This window comes from Ambystoma mexicanum, chromosome 1p (genome assembly GCF_040938575.1).
Source record: "Ambystoma mexicanum isolate Mex_15411 chromosome 1p, UKY_AmexF1_1, whole genome shotgun sequence".
Classification (NCBI taxonomy): domain Eukaryota; kingdom Metazoa; phylum Chordata; class Amphibia; order Caudata; family Ambystomatidae; genus Ambystoma; species Ambystoma mexicanum.
The window spans coordinates 675,631,636-675,652,647 of NC_090921.1; the positions used below are offsets into that span (position 1 = coordinate 675,631,636).

A 21,012-nucleotide genomic window follows, 5' to 3' on the forward strand; every position below is an offset into this window, starting at 1 on the left:
CATGTAGGGAGGGTTCACTTTCCCACATGTGGTGGCACTGAACCAAGACAGGCATATTTTAGCAAGAACTCCTCGGCTGGATTAAAGAAATCCTACGAGTTCAGCTTAGTATGGGCCCTCTTCAGATGCTCTTTGGTTTCCCGGCAAAGGACAGCGACAAAGATTCCCCAGGGTGTGGGAGGCCATGTTTAGAGCAGGGAGATTGGCCTAGGAGCACCCCTGATCTTTTACCTATTTCTATGGGATATGGGCGATTATCTAGAATCATCTGCCTTGGCCAGTCCAGTAATAAATGGGAGAAAAATCTTCTGGCTGGCCTATAAAATGAAATGATATTTTATTTATATCGCGCTCGTACACACGTGTTTCAGAGCGCGACCAGGCAAAAAGGGAGGGGAACAAGGGAGAGAAAAAAACTGAAAAAACAGCGATCTTACTAGGCCCAGTGACATTTAAGAAAGCACAAATGCATGGGAAAGGAAAATGGGGGAAAAAGTGCGAAGCAGAGGAGAGAAAAACAAATAAATATTAAATAGAATAAATAACAAATAAGGGCTTTAAACCATTGTAGTGCAGCAAGCAAGTGGCAGGTGAAGGTTAGTCAGAAAGTTATATCTGATAAGTGCAGATGAAACGTGGGAGGGGAACTGTATGGGTACAGATACAGAACCCTAGTGTAGATGGTGGCCTGGAGGCAGTGCAGGAGGATGGCAGGGTGAGCATCCCCTGGGCCTGGGCCCGAAAGAAATTCCAGTATGCAGATGATACTGTCCTGTTGGACAAGACGGCCATAGGGTTACAAAGACTACTGGCTTAACTGGGAGAATATGTCACCCTGAATGGGTTGGTTATAAACCCTGGGAAATCAAAGATTCTGGTCTTCAAACACCCAAAGAAAAAAAAAAAAATCTGGTTTAAAAACTGGTCGTTGAACGGCCAGCTCATCCCACAGGTGGAGGACCTGACATATTTAGGTTATAAGATTTATGCAAACCCGGCAGCAACTAGAGTGGAGGTGGACATTTTAAGTAAAATGCACAAATTGGTTCCACACATGAACAAAAAACAACTATAGAATCAAAACTGGTCTAAGATCGATGGCAGAATATGGAAAGAGGTCCTGAATTTACCATCAAGTACCCCAGGTTGGAATCTACGATTTGAATTAGGTCTAAAATCACTAGAGAGTCTGGCAGAATGGAAAATATCATTGTACAGAGAGATCATAAATCCCAAGCCCAGAACACTTTATGAGGACATGAATAAACTGCTCATTGGTTCGAGATCCAGAATCCTGGGGAGCTTAGAAGAAAAAGCAAAAGCTATTCTTGCAAAAACGGTATTAGGCCCAGAGATCCTCATTAACAATCCTTTAAGGATGAAGCAAGAATTGGAACTACTAGACTAGATTGAAACAGCAAAAGTATGGAATTCAGTCCCAAGTAATACAATTCTGACAGCAGATAAAAAATTAGGTCATCTCCCGAGATACCTGACAAAGTATCCGGACCATAACATCAGAAATTGCTTCCCAAGACTCAGGCTGAAGTTACTGCCCACAGGCGAAATTTCAGAGATACGACATTAGAGTGCCAAGGCAGTTACGCTTTGTGAAATCTGCGCGACTCCATCAAACCAGACCCTCTTCTTTCTAATGGACTGTGAAGGGACCCGGAGTCTGAGGCAAGGGAATTTCAGAAGATTCGTCATAGGGGTAGAAAGAATTACATCAGATCACTTTTGGGATAGAATGATAGCAGGATATGAAATCCTCCTTACCTTGGCAGTGGTAGAAACACTCAGGACCCTTAATTTCCTAAACTACAACATTGGATAACAAGCCCTTGATGGGGAAGAGAGGAGGAAGCACAAGTATAAACTGTAACCTATACAAGATCAAAAGTACTTGGCAGTGTGGAAATTTGATTGGGGCAAGCGATAGAAATAACAAAAGTGGCTATGTTTTTTATTTTAGTTCTGTTATTTGGAAACTTAATGTTTTTATAGGAATCCGAGAAGAAAAAGGTTTGTAAAGGTTTAAAATGCTATTAAACTAAACACCAATAAAACATTTTTTTAAAAAAGATTGGCGATCATCCAGCATTGTAAGAGTGTGAGGGTACCCATGAAAGAGGAATGGGAGCTGAAGCTGCGTGATAGGATGGTCATGGAGAAGCAGACAGCACTGGTTAATGACCACATGGGGTCCTTCCGAGAGGAATAGGATCCACTGATAACTAAGTGGGGAGGGAGGCTACAATGATCCCACTTGAATGGGAAGAAGTTATATTGTTAATGGCTTAGGAAGATTATGGGAGAGCCAATCCACGAAGGGCATCATGCTCGATTACTGTTATCCCTGAGACTCTGTATTCCTCTCTTGGCTATGCAGTTAGAACGGGAATCACTGGAGAAGAGAAGAGGGTGAATTTGTGCTATATTTAGACTTGACATGGAAAGGTTTTTGTTCATATTAAATGCTTATAAAAATGCAAGTTAAAAAGAACATCCCAAAGAAATAAATTATAAACTTACGGTAGCTACCAACCCTCAAAGCCAAAGGAGCAGTACCATCTATATACATGTGGCCTCACAGCCAACGCACTTAACATTTACTGAGGCACGGCACAATGGCCCAAGTGATCTCTTAATAGCCAGGTGGAAACTAAAAAAGCTCCCACATTCCTAGTCATCCTATCAAAAACTCCCAGGAGGAAAGCCATTGGCTCATTTGTAGCACGTTTACCTTTAACTCCAAGACTCAGACGTAGCTTGCTGTTTCTATATTGTTTGTACAAAGGGAAAATGAGTAAAACACGAATGGTGTTCTCAGTCATGCCCAGATTGCATCTAAAGTAACTGGTGTTGCTCTTCCATGATTTAAGGACAGCTTGTCATAACAGGCTAGAGCAAACAGGCAAAACTTGTGGTCTGCTTGGCAACTATATACGTTTTTGTATATAAACCTTGCCCCAGTAGACATCTGCACAAGAGTATTGAGTTTATGTAGAGCACTCGTACCCGCTCTGTTTTTTCTTTCGTTTTTTTACATTGCACATGGGTGCTGCACTGGATCCATTGGGACTGGATTATAAACATGGAGATGCAACATACCTAACAAGCATATCTCCTTTTGGAGGAGCAGCTGAAATGAGAAGGAGGCTGGGAGCGTAACATGTTCTGTCCATACTCTATAAATGAGAAAATCTTTTCAACAAAGAATCGCGACTGAATATCTGTCTGGAGAATTTATAGCCCTCAGTAATTTAGAATTATACACTAGGTCACTGTTTAAAGCAGCATTTGGAAAACTCTTAAGGAAAGCAAAAGTCACTTTCAAAACAATCTTAAGTTCTGCCCTAGAGCTTCTGCAGCAATTCAGAACCATAGGTCACTAGACTTCCTACTTTAGCTTGCAAATATCCTCTCAAATTGTGGTGGAATAAGGTTACCCCGATTCCTCCCGATGTTTAGGATTTCCCGCTCAATGGGTTCAGTCCTCTGTTTTAATAAGGTATGAGGTTTCTAACTAGTGGCGTCACAAAAAGTTATACCTGAACAGGGGTATTGAAGGACCTGTTCTATGGGAACCCCATTTTAAAAAAAGGACTGTAGCCTTCCATTACAAAAAAAAAATATATATCATTTTTGATTTTGCTCTTATTTATTTTGAGATATTTTTTCCTGCAATACCAACCTACTTCTGCCACGTGTGCCTGTAATGCGATATGGGTTTGTGCCAAGAGGTTGGATTAGTCGGCATAAAAGAGTAAAGGTCCCTTTTCTCCTATATGAAGGGACCCAATCTGAAGCCAACAAGATTCTGTCCATCAAATCATTAACAATGAGAAAAAACAATGGGGGCCTAAAGCTTCTTGAGAAACCCAACCGGACTTTGAGGAAGTATTTTCATAAATTCCTCTGATATTCGAGACAAAGATTTTCATACACATCTTGGAAAGTTTAGATCAGAGTTTGTTCTGGTCGACCATATCCAAACTCAGAGGAAAAGTCTAGAAAACCTACAAAAAGTGGCACTCTTCAGTGTTAAAAAAATGTGTATACAATGTGGGAAAGGTTAAAAGCCTGGTCGGCAGTTGACAAACCAGGCCTACAGCCTCCCAAAATTGGGCTCAAAAACAGAATTGTTATGGAGCCAAATCATGCATGATCTTCAAAATCAATTGACTCTATATCCTTCAATCGATATCAAACTGATAAATCTGTATGACAAGGGGATATTTTTAGGACTTTTTTGTACGAAAGTTATAAGGGTGTAGAGGCACCATGAAGCAGGAAAAATACAAGTTTCGGAAAATCAGATAAATGCCTTTCTTATCAGTGGGATCCACCACATGGAGGCCCATTAAAAAAGTTCTAAAGAAATCCCATTCGGATTAGGCGCATTTCGACTTGCTAATTTACTGATGGCAGTTTCAATTCTCCCGAGTGAACAATAGAACAGCATATTTGCTTTGAAACATCTATCTAAAAGCAATCTAGCAACTACATGAGATCTAACACTGCACAACTCTTGTGCAACATTGAGCCAAAAAGCTTGTGAATAATTTGCTTTTGCTGCTTATTCGATTGCATCTCATCTAGTTTCTAACTACCATTTCTTCATTTCTGCAACCAGAGTATTATATTGTGTTTCAATGATCCAATAGACTCTAAACTAACTAATTTGTAGAGCAGATTTTTTGTCCACAGTCTGTCGGTTCTATGTGAAAATGTCCCCTGGGCAAAAGTTGCTGGTAGGCGATAGCTTTATTACTTACTAGTCTAAATCCAGTCCTAGAATATTTGGGAAAAGTACTTTATTTTCTTGGGAGTGCACATTTTGGGAAATGTCGCTCCCTGGCCAACTTTTCCCAGCTAACCATCACTGGATACCTCCGTCGTACCAGATCTGTACATATTACTTAAATTGGACAACTTCTTTCTTCACAATACTGTCTGTAGTAACCAGGGGATAAATGGGAGACAATAGCCGAAGAAACAAGAAGGTTTGCCCACTAAGATGACAACCAGACTATGAACATGCATTTGGATTTTTAATAAACCAGACAGTAGCTCTTGTGTTTCCACAGAGGTTCACTATTCTAGAAACATTTACAGAAACATTTCCTGTAAATGTGGAGATCATCTGATTAACTTTCGAGGAAATCTCTAAAGTACAATTAGGGTGGGAATGGTCTACCAAGAGAATCGAGGGGGCATTGTGATCACTCTATACATGCATGAATGTTAAAATCGTGATAGCTGGTATAACCGACAACAAAATATAATCAATTACAGATTAAGTGCTCTTAGCGCTATAGATCGGGACACAGGGGATACCAGAAGAAAAGGTATTTTGGGCAGACAGCAATATTTCATTCTCATAAAAGCCGATTAAGGTTTTGCCCCTCCCATTCAATAGGTTAAAAGAATGGCTTAAAATGGGAATCCCAGCACTATCATCATCTCCTGGAGAAGAGCCTTCATGCTGTCCCATTTGCTGCTTTTGGCATTCAAATCAGCACAGATTAAAACACACCACTTTTCCATCTCGAATACAGGATACATACATTAATTTGCTAACAATGCCAGCAGCCCCCTCCAATTGTATTCCTGATGCACAATTTCCATTACATATTAATGACCCGCAAGATTACAGCGAGGAGTTTGATGTCCAGAACCCCACACTACTTCCAGTTTGACAACTACCATGAACTGCACTGAACATTCCCACATCTGCCCCCAAACATCAGGGAGAGGAAGCTGCCACTAGTGGAGCCCTGTCCCTCAAACTGAAAGCATAACACATATCCCTACAGCCCACATTACCATGTTAGAATGCCTGGAAACCATAACAGACTGGGCTTTTCCCATAGAGGGTTGAAGATCAACAACATTGCTGGCATAGACTATGGGAGTTTCATACAAAGCAAAGAATATTCTGCATTTTGCACAGATAAACATGACAGACAAAAAATGAATTCAACTTTCTATATTAAAACATTGTTTTCTTTAATACCCAATTCATAGTGTGTCAACAGCTAGTGATCTAAATAGGTCATAAATATTAAAAACAATAAAAAATGTTACACCACCCAGTAAAATAAATGGGGGGCTTAGTGAAGAGTCAGGTGTCGGTAGTCATTTACACAAAGAATGCCTCCACCCCCGAAATTGCAGCCACCATGGAAATCAGGGCAAAAGGAGAACGCAGGGTCAGAGTGCAATCACAGATCAACCGACAGAAAGACTCTTTGGCCCGCCAGACGTGGGAAAGCGTTTGACCTCTCCTCCCTCTAGTGCTCCGCGCTCAACAAGCAAAGGAGTCAAAGATTTCTTCCAAAAGGCTGATACGAGTATAGAACCACAAGTCATCAGGCAGCAAGGGGTTGGGGCAGGGGGACTGACAGTGCACTTTGAGTAATGGTAGTATCTTAAAGGCTGCAACCCAATTAGAAGACGTAAATTTGATCCTGCCCATTCGCGTCGAAGTAAATGCTGACCAGGCAGGTGACGCCTTAAAAGATGGAGCATCTCACTGATTCTCCAGAGATTGCATCAATACTGACTTAACATCTGAATCCGAGTTCCATCTCCTCTTTACGTCGGAGTTAAATCAAGGTCTACACGAAACACTACGGGAAATGGACAAAAGGGTCAAATTACCAACTCCCTCCATCTCTACCTTAAACTTGGTATTAAGCTTTTTTTTTTAGGAAAATATAAAAAAGTTAAACTTAGAGCAAACACTCTACAACTGAGCGAAATAAGAATGTCCCTGTTTATGTTAAGACTCAGTAGAAACAAAAGAAAGTGAAAATGAAGGAAAGCAGCCAGCCTAGCGTCTCCTTAAAACAAAGAGAAAGAACAAACAGAGAATTTGAAATTAAAAGTGTTCAGTCAAAAGCCAGTGACCAATAAAGTATAGAGGCCTCCATTCTAGAACTCTAGACTACCAACGGTGAGACTATTCTAGAGGTTGAAAGCAACTTCCCAAAACCATTGTCAAGTGCATCCCCCAGAACCTCTCCCACATCAAGTAATAAGGGTGGGGCCATTCAATCTAAGCGTTAAATCTTCATAAACTGCAGTAGCGGTTGACATGAATACAGATACAATCCAACGTTTGCCTATCATGATACGGCCCAGGGTACAAAAAAAAAAAAAAAAAAAAAAAAAAAAAGGCAGACCATAAAATTAAGGGAGAAAGTGGAGGAAAAAATGTTTGAGAGACCCCATACCAGATGACTATCTTCCATTTCCCTTGGACTAATCACAGGAAAGTGTGGAACAAGAGTCAAATCAGGAGACCTTTGTGCAGTCCATTATAACCAAACAGGGGGGAAAAAGATGGAAGCACTCAAACCAAGGCAGCGGATAAAAGTACATCTCTGGCAGAGATTAACGTTGGAAATTGGAGAGCGTTGGCAGAGAATCACGATGCCTAAAAAAAAATAATCAACCGGCAAGAATGCAAAAATGACCAAACTAACATGAGACAATGAAAGAGGTTGGGCAACAGACATCCTCGAAGGACTCAGGTCATTGAATACCCCTAAAAACGACATAACAGTGATTAGAATTGGGGCTGAAAGGCTTTGCAGGGTCACCTCTACTCAGACCTGCCTAAGCCTGCCACAGAAGGAGAACTCTTGCTCCGGGAAAATCGGAACCCATATTTTATTGTGCAAAAAAGCTCTGAAGAAATCACCAGTGAGAAAATTCACTTTGGTCCAATTGTAAACCTAGGACAGTAATGTAGCCCGGTCCTTTAACAAACTGGTTGGAATAGTTTGTCAGGGGACTCTGGTGCAGTCAAAGCGTGGCTTGAATAGTCTTCACCTTTATCTGGAAATTACACAATTCTGAAAAACACGAAAGAAATTCCACATCTACTTCTCTTCTATACAAACGATATTGATTATATTCATTTCGCATACTACAACTGTACAAATGTGGTGGAAGTAGGTGTAAAGTCTTGAATGGGGTAAATGCTCCCTTGCCACAGATGCCCAATTCATGAAGCTGGTATACATTATCTCGAACAACAAGCACGAAGAAAAACAGTGCCACATCCAAGGGTCGAAATAATGGATGGGGAATACTTGATTGTGTACATTCTATATGCCTAACTGATAAGAAAAGGCAATTGATTTCAAAAGGGGGGGGTGAGTTAAATTTGAATAGTGCTCTGTTGGACAGAAAGGTAAGGTCTGTTCTTTACTACCCATAATTCTCACAGATCTTTGAGAAACTGGGGGAGAGTAGGGTGTCGCTTTAGTTAAGCCCAAGATTTCTTTTTTAAGCTGGAAAACAAGGGGACATAGAAGTTTCAGAAATAGGAACAGACATTCGATGATTACTACCCAATACTACTGCAGGAGACCTGGTTATTGAGGTAACGCAAGGTAGAAGGTTTCTCAGTTTTAGAACAGAAGGCGACCAATCACAACGGAGGCCAACCTTCAGGGGGTTTAATAATTGCCTCTCGAAAATTCAATAAAGAAATCGGAAATATTGTTAACAGAATCTCAAGGTATTCTTGCAGTTAAGCTTTACCATCAGGTCCATGAAACATTGAGAAATCTAAAAATAGTGAACCTATATTGGAACCCTACGTGCTCCAGCTTTGAAGTTTTTATGGAGAACATACATATCTCACATATTACTGCATGTGTCCGGTACGGATGGTCTACCAGGGATAATAGCCGGTGACCTAAATTCATACCCCCTGCTACCGCATCCATCAGTTACTAAAAAACTAGGTGGCACGCAGAATGGAAATAATGGCTGAGCTACATTGAAGAGTGGACTCTGCTCGTAGCCAATGGTAGTATCGACAATCAACTTGCCCCCACATGGAAATCGACCACTTTGATTATAGATTTGGTCTCATCATGAGGTATGTTCGAATAATGTAGCACTATGGAAACAAGGGACACTACTTATAGCGAACATAACATGGCGACTGCTAAGTTTTCTTATTCATAAATATGCCTTTGACCTTGAAACCTCGACTAGGAAAAGGGAACCAAGGAAGAGCATCTTGGCCCTCAAAACGGACAGCTTATCAAATTCAGATTTCTAGAGGGAAAAGAGGACACTATCACTAGACTATAGGAACTAGGTGAGAGCACACCGCTCCCTCAAGATCCAGAAACAGGTCAGGGTAATGTTGGGTATTCTATTTAAAAAGAACGCATGTAATTTTGAGGCCTTGGTAAACCAAGAGTGCAGGACTCTGGCAGATTGGCAAAGTAATATTGTTACAGAAAAACGCTTAGTCCAGTCACTTCAGGGATCTTTACAGGAATCTGACAGGGGGCATCCTGGAGTGGAATGACAGTGGTCCCTGGCAGCTACAATTGGATAGAGAGGATATAATCAATTAAATTAAAATATCTACCTCCTCGAGAGCTGAGGGCCAAATTGTTTATCGAACACCATCTTTAAATCTGAAATAGCCTTCTGGTCAAAAATTGTATTGGCCTTATTTAACAGTGTGACCATTTCCAAACCGTGTCCTCCTAGCTGGAGAACCGCGATTATAATTCCCATCTACAAGAAGGGTGATCAGGCAGATCCAGTAAACTATCGCGCGATAGCCCTTCTAGGCGCTGACAGCAAGCGGTTTGTGCAAGTGATTCACAGAGAGCTTGAATGTTGGGGCCTCAATCCTGGTATCCTGAATAAAGTACAAAACTGGTTTAGGAAAGGCATGTCAACGTCTCTGAATGGTCTGATTATTAAAATGATGCTCGAGCCTAGAAACACTTGTGTACAGGCACATTATAAATGCTACATCATATATCATATATGTGGGGTAAGGCTTGGACAAAGTGAAGTCTGCCCCCCCTCTCCCCTATGGGACCCTCGTAGATTTATCAAAGGCTTTCAATACCATCAATAGAGGGCGCCTCTGGAACAAGTTAAACAATGGGGGCTGCCCTGGAAATGGTCATCAAAAATAGTCCACCTTCATGAGAACACCCGCCTACAAGTCAGACTAGACAGCCAGGGACATTTAACCAACCCTGTTATTACTGAAAGGGGTGCATTCTTGGCCCCTGTCTTTTCAACCTCTACTTGGCAAATCTAAATGAGGCTTTAAGCTGCCAAACCTTCATAAACCCAAGGGTGGGGACCCTGAAAGTGTGCTGGTTCGCTACGCAGATGCTATAATGCGCGTAGATCTTGCTTTGCAAGGCCTACAATGTCTGCTAACTGCCTTGGAGAATTATGCTGTTAAATAATCCAACGTTATCCTCTTTAGTAATCCCTCAAAAAAAGTTCCAAGATTAAAATAGACCATTACTGGCCAAGAGATTCCACAGACTAAAATGACAACCTACCTGGGTTTTAAAATAAAGCTTACCCAAACATTAAACTTGTGGAATCGAGTTTGGAGGGTTGAAAATAGATCAATTTGTGTACCAAATGAAGAAACTGCTAGGTAAATACTGTAGATTTCTAGATCCCCTCTAATCGACTTTTATAAAGGAAAAGTGATTCTGAGCATTTCTACACAGGATGGAAGTTGAATCGCAATCATGGGATCTAAGCTGGACACGATTGGAAGGAAGCTTGTGGAAAAAAGTGTTACATTTACAGTAATAACTCCCAATGGCAAGCCTGTGATATCAACGGGGCGTGACCTCGCTAAGGTCTGGTCTGGAAACTGGGCTCACTGTTTTGTTCTATCAGGGTCCTGTATAGTATATTGATTCAGTGTATCAAGAGGTCAATTCCTTACTCCAGGAGGGTTCCCAGTCGGTTCCTGCGTATGCAGGAGGGAACCGTCATCTCAATTCTGGCCACCTGTTCTCACACAGTAAGGGAGCGGATAGCAAATCCAGTAGGAACCAAATCAGCAATACAAAGAACAGATTGTATATGAACTATAGATAGAATGAGAAGCTAAACGTATAAATCCTTTTCCTTTTCAGACAAACCGCGAGGATCCCTCCCACCTTATTTTTTTTATTTTTATTTGTTATAGTTGGTGAACCAACTTTTCAAATCTTGCATACATTTCATATAGCATAATAAGAATTCATCTATACTCGAGATTTACTTGCACCTAATTATACACATTTAAGACAACAGAAAAATAAAGCCTCCATCCAGTTTACATTGCACATTTCAATCACTAACTTACTTTGATACACTTTATACAGTTTTAGTTTCCGGAAAAATAATATTTAAAAATTGAACAATAGCAATCTGTATAGTAATTCTTGGATTAGAGAAAAGACAATTCCATATTTGTGTGCGCCCTCTGTCACACTGAACCAATAATTGTTCCCCAAAACACTTCACTCTTATCTCATGTAATGCAGGACATTCAACTATAAAATGTTGTAACGTTTCTCTTTGTGTTTTTATTTTGCATTGACGACAGAAATTCTGTTCCCTTGCTATTACTTTTCTTCTAAACAGGATCTCATTTGTTTCAAACTGATTTAATCTAAATCTTAGATATTTCTGTCGGCATGCATGTGACGGAAATTTCAGTAGATATTCAGCTATTACTCCATATTTTTTGGTGCCAAATGCATCGATATCAAAGTCTTGAAGTTTGGTACAAAGTTCCATGTTGTTGATCCAATCTGCTTGATAGATTTTATTTTTGGCACGGACGGTCAGGATTTGTCAAAAGAAGCTCAATCGATACTGAGGCATCAGAGGCCTCATTTAGAATATGGTTTCTCCACTTCGATGCCATACCATTTTTTGCTGTTAAAAGATTTTTAGCCAATACATTCAGGAAGGTGGGCTTCCCTAGTCCATCTAACATTTTTCGTAGAAGAGCACACTGCTTCCATAATGCATGGGCATATAGGGAGACCAACCCCAATTCAAATCGCAGTATGGCCATTGGTGTTCCAGATGCAAGTGATAGTACCGTTTTCCAAAATCTAGCTTCAATGCTATTCCAAAATTTACGATTTTGTGGTGCCGAAGCCTCAACACCCTATAGTAAAATCAGTATTACCTTGGACTTGTAAAAGAACACAATATGTTTCAATGTAAACTTCACATATCTTCTTAGGAGAATTTTTCATTGCGATATCAAGGCATTCAGTTTAGCTCTTATTTCAACAGTCATAGTGCTTTAAGTTTTCTTGTGCTCTATATAAACTCCAAGATACTTATATTTCGCCACTTTGGTTAATATACAATTTTGAAGTGACCATTCAATATATTTTCTAGAGACATTATTATTACAAGCTAGTATTTGAGATTTGACTGTATTAATCACAAGGTTATTTGTCATTGCATATGAACTCAGTTGGTTTAGCATATTTTGTAGGCCAATGGGAGTTCGGGATAACAATACCAGATCATCCGCATATAGTAAATATGCAACCTTTTGTGATCCTATACGAGGCGCATCAGTTACACAATTCATTAGTATAGGTCCTAAATCTTGGATATAGAAATTAAATAGGAATGAAGCGAGAGCACATCCCTGCTTCACCCCTCTATGTGTAAAGATGGCTGGTGATAGTTTTCCATCCATGTTTAATTTAACTTGCATAGACGTGGTGGTATGCAATAACATTACTAAATTTACTAGAGATGTTGGGCACCGATGTTGTCTGAGCTTAGCTACGAGCATTTCTCTATCTATATAGTCAAAGGCGGATTTCAAATCAATAAACCCTAAATATAAGGGGAATCCACCATCAGCATGTTCAGATTGCATCATTGTTAAAGCTAAGATGTTAGGTACCGTGCGCCCATGCCTTTTACAAAGCCTGACTGGAAATGATCCCTCAGGCAGTTTTTATCCACCCACTCATTAAGCTCTTTTAATATTATTCGGCAAAATATCTTAGCAGGAGCATCTAATAAAGAAATTGGTCGGTAGCTCGTCGGCAGTTGCCGATCACCATTTTTGTAAATCGGAACTCTAATTGCTTCCGTCCAAGTCTTAGGTAGCTTTTGATTTCTATTTATAGCCCAGAATATCTGGAAAAGTATTAGACTCCAAGCTTTCAGGGTGTTTTTCCCGTCAGGGCCCACAGCACGGGAACTGCTTGCAGTCATGATTAATTTTTTTATTTCTTTCAGATCAATGTGTAGCCAAAACCTCAATACCTCTCGCGAATTTAATGTCGGGACCGAGCTTACTGGTAAAGCATATAGTGTTTGGAAATGTTCTGGCCACTGATGTACCTCAACTGCCGTTGTTTGTAGGTCTAGCTGGTGAACATTATTTGTTTGGTTTAATATGGCCCACATCTTTTAGATATTTTTATCAGCCAGTGTTGACAACATAGTGGCTCCATCTTTTTGGTAGAGTGATGCTCGATATGTTTTAAGCCAGTTATTATAGTTCGAGCAAATTTTTTTTATAAGAACCGATCTGACAGCAGGAGGAAGCCTTGTTAAACTTCTTACTTCGGCACGATATGCTCTCTTCCTATTAAATATAGATCTGCCAAAAATATGGATATGGCTTTCTCTTTGAGAGCTGGCATTCATCTGTTGGCCATACATTTGCATTACATTACTATAGATTAGACCTACATCAGATGTTTGCCGATTAATTGAATTATTTGAGTCATAAAATTTGGTTAAAGTGCAACAAGGCGTTCTCCGTCCATCATAGTCTGTTCTTTCCACCGTTTACCACAAAGCAACCACCTTTCGTTGCCTTAGGTTTGATGACATTGACTTCTGCCATTACTTGCCAACTGGCACACAACATGTTATGGTCACTTGTCACAGATGAAGACACATAAAAGGAACGCATTGCTGACCATAATTCAGGATTTACATAGATCAAATCAATAGTGGATACAGAGTTTCCTCTCTTCCAGGTAGGTGCAGGAGGAGTGTCTGTCTTAAATGCTCCATTTAAGACTTGCAAATTTCTAAGTTTAATCATTGCGTTCCATTGCAACAACTTTTCACTCTTTTGCACACCATTTGTTGCTAATCAATTCGTATTCAAATCCCCTGCCAAGACAAAATACAGAATTTTTTCATCAGCAGACACTAAATCAAATAGTCTGTTCAGATCCCTATAAAAACATTCAGCTGAAATGGCTACCGGATTCCAGTATAAGTTCAAAATCACGTAGGCATCACCATTGATCACTGCCCTTACGAGTAGCATGTGCGCATTTGGCATTGCCCACAGATTTGATGATGATCCTGGTATATCTTTCAAGGCTACCAGTAGACCTGCTGATGGTCTACCTACTGCAGACTTCCAAGCTGGATTCAAATGTGTCTGGTATCCTGACCAGACTATGGGGTTTAGTAACCAGGTCTCGGAGTAAAATTACATCTAATTTACCTAGGCCACTCATCATTATTCAGCAGATGTTTAAATCCTCTTGAATTCCAGCAGACTAAAGCAAGATGAATTAACTTTGCAGTGTTAGATAGCTAATTTGAATTCTCATTACAATTGCACACACAGAAATTCCTCTCTTGTGATTGTTGCTTTGCATCTTGACCATTCAACATTGTAGTTTTTGCCTTTGGTATGGATTCCATGTTACTTGCCACCTCAGGTTCTGTTACACTCTCCGTTTCTATATTAAGCATAAAACCCAGATCAACTAGAGAGTTTTTGGCCTGCCATACCAGGTTACGAATTACCTTAGATTGCATCCACACCCGAACTGCGTTTAAATTCTGACTGGATGTGAATTCAACCAAAGTCAAATCCGCAGAAGTAATATCCTCTAATGCTGGTATGTCAGAGAAAATTGCTCTGCGGTTCAAGTCATATTGAAAGGATGGGGCTAGTCTGCATTTCAGAATCATAGAACAAAGGGCCAATCGTGGGGTGGCTTTCCCCATTCCCCGGGGATCTTGTGTGTTAACTCGCTTGGTAGTGGTCGCAATATTTTTTCCCCCTCTCATATTCGGAACCAATTCTCCTAAAGCGTCTTTAATCAGGGACAACACCTCTTTGGAAAAGTCATTAGGTAGACTCACTTGTGCAGATGAAGATAATTCAAAATCAGCCACAGGAATATTCACCCCTGGGGTGTCAGATTCAACGCTTACGGGGGTAATCGCAGAGATTACCGCTCCTGGATTCATTGGGATCGACCCCCCCAGTCCCAAATCCTCTCTTGGTTTGTTTCTCAGTCTCCACAATTTTTCTGTCACAATCAGTTATATTGTACTGCATATTTGTCGAAACTGGAACTATGCTTGAAGGGATAAAATGGCCTTGCATATAAGCATCTACAGCCTTCCTAATTTCAGATCTGTGGGCCATTACATCCACCTTACTGCCATGAGTTGTATCCACACTTTCACTGTCATTACTCATTTTAACTGCAGGTGCTACCTCGTGGTGTTGTGTCTTCCGTAGCTCGCTCTGCGAGATTTCTTTTATCAAGGCTTCTAATGGTGAATATGGATGAGCTTCAACTTGCTTAGGCTCATTTATGATATCATTCACCTCCAAGTTACTGAATACTGCCAGATGTTTTTGAGCACTCTGTTTTTTCAAGAAGATTGTAGCAACCTTCATATTGGGATTCATGATTGCCACCGGTCCACCATCATTCATTGTCACCAGGGGGCTCATCTTTGGTTTCACTTTCAGGAAAATGGGAGCCAAAGGAATGGCCTTCTTTAAATTAGGTAATGGGTTAGGTTGACTTGGGCATTTTTCTGTTTGCAATCCTTTCGTTAGCATACTACGATTGACCTCGTTTTTATTAACACCTAGTTTTTTTTTCTATTTTCATGAGGGATTTGCAAGGATTTTTCTTGGTTAGAATTCTTCTTTGCACCTCGCTCTTTTGCCTGTGGTGTGTCCGGGGATGGGAGTTCAATAATTTCCTTATCCTCAGCCACCGAGGAGCGCCCAGTTCCAATTTTCTTTAAAAATATATTAGTCGCCGAATTATTTTGTTTTCCTCTAATCTGGTTCTTTGGCTTTTTTCCAGATTTTTTTCATTTGTTTGAGATTTTTTTTTTCCTTGATTCTTTTGATCTGTCTTGCTGCCCTCTTTCTCATTTTTTTCCTGCCTTGATTTGTGCTTATGATACAGACTTCATCACATACGTCCTCTTTGAGTTCCGGTTCACTATCGGTGTTTACTACTAATAGTTTCTCCACTGGGACTACGTCAAAAAGGTCATCATTCACATTCGCCAGTCTCATAAATTCTTCTAGTGTTGAAGCTGAGAGAGATATTTCATTCTCATGTGAAGGGTCTTTCTCCTCAGGCTACGGCACCACCTGTTCATGCATATTTATATTATATTGTTGCAATTGGGCTAAAAGAGCTTTATTTACAGATCTATCAGCCTCACCTGATTTCTGTATATCTGCAATGCTCCTCTGCATCGCAGAAATGTCTAATCCTTGTTTGACAAGTTCCAACTGCATTGTTTGTAGTTTAGGCAACACACTTGAGTTGACAGCATTGCAACAGCCTACTACGGAACCATCCAATACAGCTACCGCTTTTGTCAATTCCATCATAGATCCGGATTGAATTTGTACTTCCGCTTTCAAGAGTTCAAACACAGACACCAGTGAATTCAACACATAACTGAGTGCAGTTAGTGTGTTAACATTCAACTCAGTCCCCTCAGCCACAATCGCGTCCTGGGTTTCACTTAAACTAATAGCGAAAGATGCTTCTGTCAGTGGGTGCTCCTGCACCAGATCCACGGGTTCTTGATTGTTTTCTATGCTTGAAAAATTCAGATGGGTCAAGATAGGAATGCTTGTGTCCATATCAAAGGGCGGATTGACAACTTCACCCGATTGACTAATGGTTCCTAGTGGGCTTGAAGGGGTGTCACTGAGTCTATGACTTATTTTTTCAAGTCCCGCATTTTGTACCCCAAAATGATCTATTTTTTTCTGGATTTTTGTAGTTCTTGTATATTCAAGTCCTTTTTTCCAATTGTCAACTAAAGTGGACTCAGAGCGCAATGTCCCAACACATCTTGCCGGTGTAGAAATAGTTGAAAGGCAAGAGTCTGCATGCACCAAAGCTTGTGTTTGCGTCGGCGACTCTCCCACTTCCATAGTTTGACCCCTACTAGGATTCTCTGTGGAGCACGTAGCGCCACTATTCGACTGCCATTTTTTAATTTTAGGGGCATCACATTCAGGGGCTCTGGGATCATCATGCAATGAGGTGCTCCTTAATTTCATTAGTGCAATTTAGTGTTTAATGTATGCCAAGAAAAGCAAAGGAAGATAAAGCCGAACTTGAGCAATGCACAAAGAAATAAGAATACACTGAGGGTTAGGGAATTGGAGACCACAAGTGTTTGACCGTATTCCCCAACACAAATTAGTCAAACAACTGTAATGGGCTTGACTCTTCTAATTTCCCACGTGTTAATGATGAATGAGTGGGAAATAAACGGCTCAGCGGTTAAAACGCCCGCGAACGCCGCTCGACCCTTCTCCTGCCTCCTGCAACTGAGGCGTACTTCGTGTTTGAAGCCTAACGGCTCAGAGGCTGAGAGCTTCGAGCCGCCAAACAGCGCTCCGCCTATTTCCCGCTCGGAGAAGTTGAAACGCGTTGGAGCCGATCGGTTCAGCAGTCACGAGCCCCACAAACGTCAAGCACAACTGCTCCTTTTTTATACTGGGAGTTAGAATTCAGTTAAAATTCACGCTGGAGCCTAGCGGTTCAAAGGCTACAAAGCCCGCAGTCGCCGCGCACAGCTCCTCTTATTTCCCCACACACACTACTTTCACTGTCAATGACTATCAAAGATAATATTGAATTATAGCAACACTCGGTACTCGCTCTTTACGCTTTTATAGCTCTTCGCAATGAACACGGTGGCGCTATCAAGCCGTCAGCAGCTCAGTTCAGCTCAGTTCCAATTGTAATTCCTAAATGTCAATATAATGTCATTTAGTGGCGGCAGATCAAGTCAATGGGGGTTTACCTGATGCATAAGATGGATGTTAAATAAAGGTTCCCCGCCTTGCCTCAGCCGACTGCACAGACTGCAATGACTGCTTCCACTTGCACACCACTTCGCTATGCTTCGCGGTCCTGGGAGTTTTTAACTCCTACACCACCAGATGTAGTAAACAGAGAAGTAGGACTCCAAAACCAGTTCTTGCACAGGAATTCTCCCGAAAAGAATGGAGACCCCTACCTTATTTGAAGCAATTCCCCCCAACTCTAAATAGAGAACTGAATTTTCAAGATTTCACCTGGCTGTAAGAGAGCAAAACAAAGCGAATCTGTGACTTGTGTGATATGGTGTAAACCAATCGCTACGGCACAATCTGACCCAATGACGCACTGTTCAAAATTGGAGGATGCTCGAGTTCAAAACTTTTGTGGATAAATGTGGCTGGTTGATCACGTTGGACTTTTGAGAAAGACTCCTCAGGACATGAAACCTTTCTAACTATTGAAGTTAGAAATTATTCAACAATCTAGGTTTAATTACTTTGTATGGCTCTAAAAAATGTAAAGGTGGAGAGACGGAACTTCATGAAAAAGCAATGTCTATATTCTGAGGATTGTTTAGGTTAATGTATTTTATATGTTTTTGCATTTCCGTTTTATCATGTAATGAATTTCTATATATGTGAAGTCATTCTTTAACTGTACCACATTAAATACAATAAAAAACTGTAAATCACCATATTTTTCTACCCATAGCATTTAAGAAAACAGTAAATCACCATAGCACAACATTTTGGAGACAGAAAGCAGCAGAGCACAAGAGAAATTAGATCAAGGGAGCTGTATGCAGAGGAGGTGTGTTGAAAGAGGAAGCCAACTCAAACTGAAATGTTGTAGCTTCAAACATTTTCTCATTTTATCTTTAGTAATGTATCTCTCTCTCTCTCCTGATATTCTCTACCACCCCAAGAACCATCAACCATTCGGACCACTGTTCTGTCAGGGTCTACCTCTGCCAGAGGGCTACTTCTACCAATGATTCAACTCATACTGAGCATGCAAAAAGGAACTTGCATGTTGAACATTTCTATTCTCATGAACAACTCACCTCCCCCCAACCACCCAACAGTGCTTTATCTCTCCCCTTAGTGCAGAGGCCGAAGCATACAATCAAATGTTTTTTTTTATTGTTTATTGGTTAGACAAGTTTACCTTCAAAAGAACTCACAGAAAAAGTTTGCATGCTTTACAATAGTTGTCCATAGTATAAAAATAGGTAAATAAGGCGCGAGAAATAAGCACAAAACCAAACCAAGTAAAAAAAGAATCAATTAAAAGTAAAATCAATTCATCAACGTCCAAGCTAAACTAACTAATTAGACTAAAAAATCATCATGCCTACAAACCTAAGTACCTCTTCATAATTATTTGGTAACCTTATCTTCAATTCTTACAGCTTTTACAAATTTAACGACAGCTATTACTGTCGAGGCTATATGACCAGATAGGCACATAGCCCAGGAAATTTAAGTAAGGTCGGTATCTCCCTCAAACATTTTCGTAGATATTTCTGCCTCAATTTGTGGCAAATAATCGACATGTTGTCTTTCCCCTCTCTTACAACCCTTTCCTGAGCCATCCCATCTGCCACAGATATTCTATGTCCCTTAAACATCAGTTTGAAGTGGTACTGTGGCAACATAGTAAAACTACAATCGAGCAATATGACCCGATAGCTTAAAAAAGGAAATGATCTCTCTTCTTTGCTGGTTTAGAAGAGTAATGATGAAGATCCAGAATAGATGGTGTTTGCAATCCATGACATTATCTATATAGGTAAAAGATGGAACCTTTTCCAATGTCTACTACCAAAATTCATGAATGTTTGGACTAAATGCTGCCAGACACTTTTCACAGTAGAGTCACCCCAAATAACAAATACCTTGAGTTATTGCAAACAACCCCAAAATATGTGCTTTTCATCTTTTTAATCGCTTTCTGCACCAGGCCTTAGAGACACACACACACACAGAGACACACACAGAGACACACACAGAGACACACACAGAGACACACACTCCCCCTTCATTTGATTTCACTTCCTTCTCTACTGACCTTTGTGTGTGCCCTGTACACTGGATTTTTTGGTAACTGCGTCCATGAATTTTTGTACATCTTGGGCAGATTTTCTCATGGCTGCCATTGCATCCCGTAACTGCAGCAGCAGCAAACACAATTTTATATATTAGTGGCAAAAAGTATAAAACCATGGATATGTTTACTGTAAACATAAAAAATGTAAACAAAATGTACAAATCACAGGTACATTCAAGACAGCAGACTGAATACAAACTGAACAGAAAGGAGACCATATTTACGATCAACTCACCAGGCTCTGGTCTTTTGAAATTCTATTAACTGCATCACCTGTGAAAAATATGTACATCAAATAAAAGTAAATAATGGAGTTGGGCAAAAGATTCATTCTGCATCATGCTCTTGCCTTCTAAACAGGTTTGAGTGCAAGTGGGTCAAGATGCAAATATGTAGGTTTTCAAAACATTGGGCCAGTAAGTCAGTTCAACAGAGCCCTAATCAAGTGTTAATTGAACACATTCTGAAGAAATACCGTGGAAGCTTGTTCTACTCTATTCTAGACCGTCAAGTGCGCATTTAACAGATCTCCAACCAGTTAGCTCATTTGCATTGCACGTTCAAGCAGCTGATAATTTATTAAAATGAATACAGAAGAGGCTGTGGCAAAAAAAGCAGAGCGGCCACAAACCTAAGCCAGTTGAGGGGAAACAGTTACTGGGAACCACAAAAAAGAAGGAAAGGTTACTTCTCTGCAACAAGTCGTCCATCCTTCACAAACTCATTCTTAGAATTTTTCACCCGAGATTATCCCTTACTGCAGAAACAAAACAAAGGAAACTAATCTCGGGAGGTTACTTTGCTAAAGAATTCATAACTTAAAAATATTTCACCTTAGGGCAATGATTTTGTAAATTAATCTATACAACTGATTGCAAGCCAGGGCTTGCAACTTCCCACAAGCACATTCTCTTGCAGTGCATTCCCCTAAAAATCAAAGTACTCGGTACACCACTAGGCGAAAGAATGCTGC

General features: G+C 40.4%; 1 protein-coding gene across 3 annotated transcripts in view; it reads right to left on the reverse strand.

Moving 5' to 3' along the window:
* SETDB1 (SET domain bifurcated histone lysine methyltransferase 1) overlaps nt 1-21,012 on the reverse strand; it is a 1,213,210-nt gene that overhangs the window by 1,091,936 nt on the left and 100,262 nt on the right. For all 3 annotated transcript variants that reach the window (XM_069649750.1, XM_069649751.1, XM_069649752.1), the window contains exons 4-5: nt 20,275-20,312; nt 20,001-20,100 (exon numbers count right to left, since the gene is read on the reverse strand). In XM_069649750.1, coding sequence (XP_069505851.1) covers nt 20,001-20,100; nt 20,275-20,312 — 138 coding nt within the window. The remainder of the gene's footprint in view (nt 1-20,000; nt 20,101-20,274; nt 20,313-21,012) is intronic.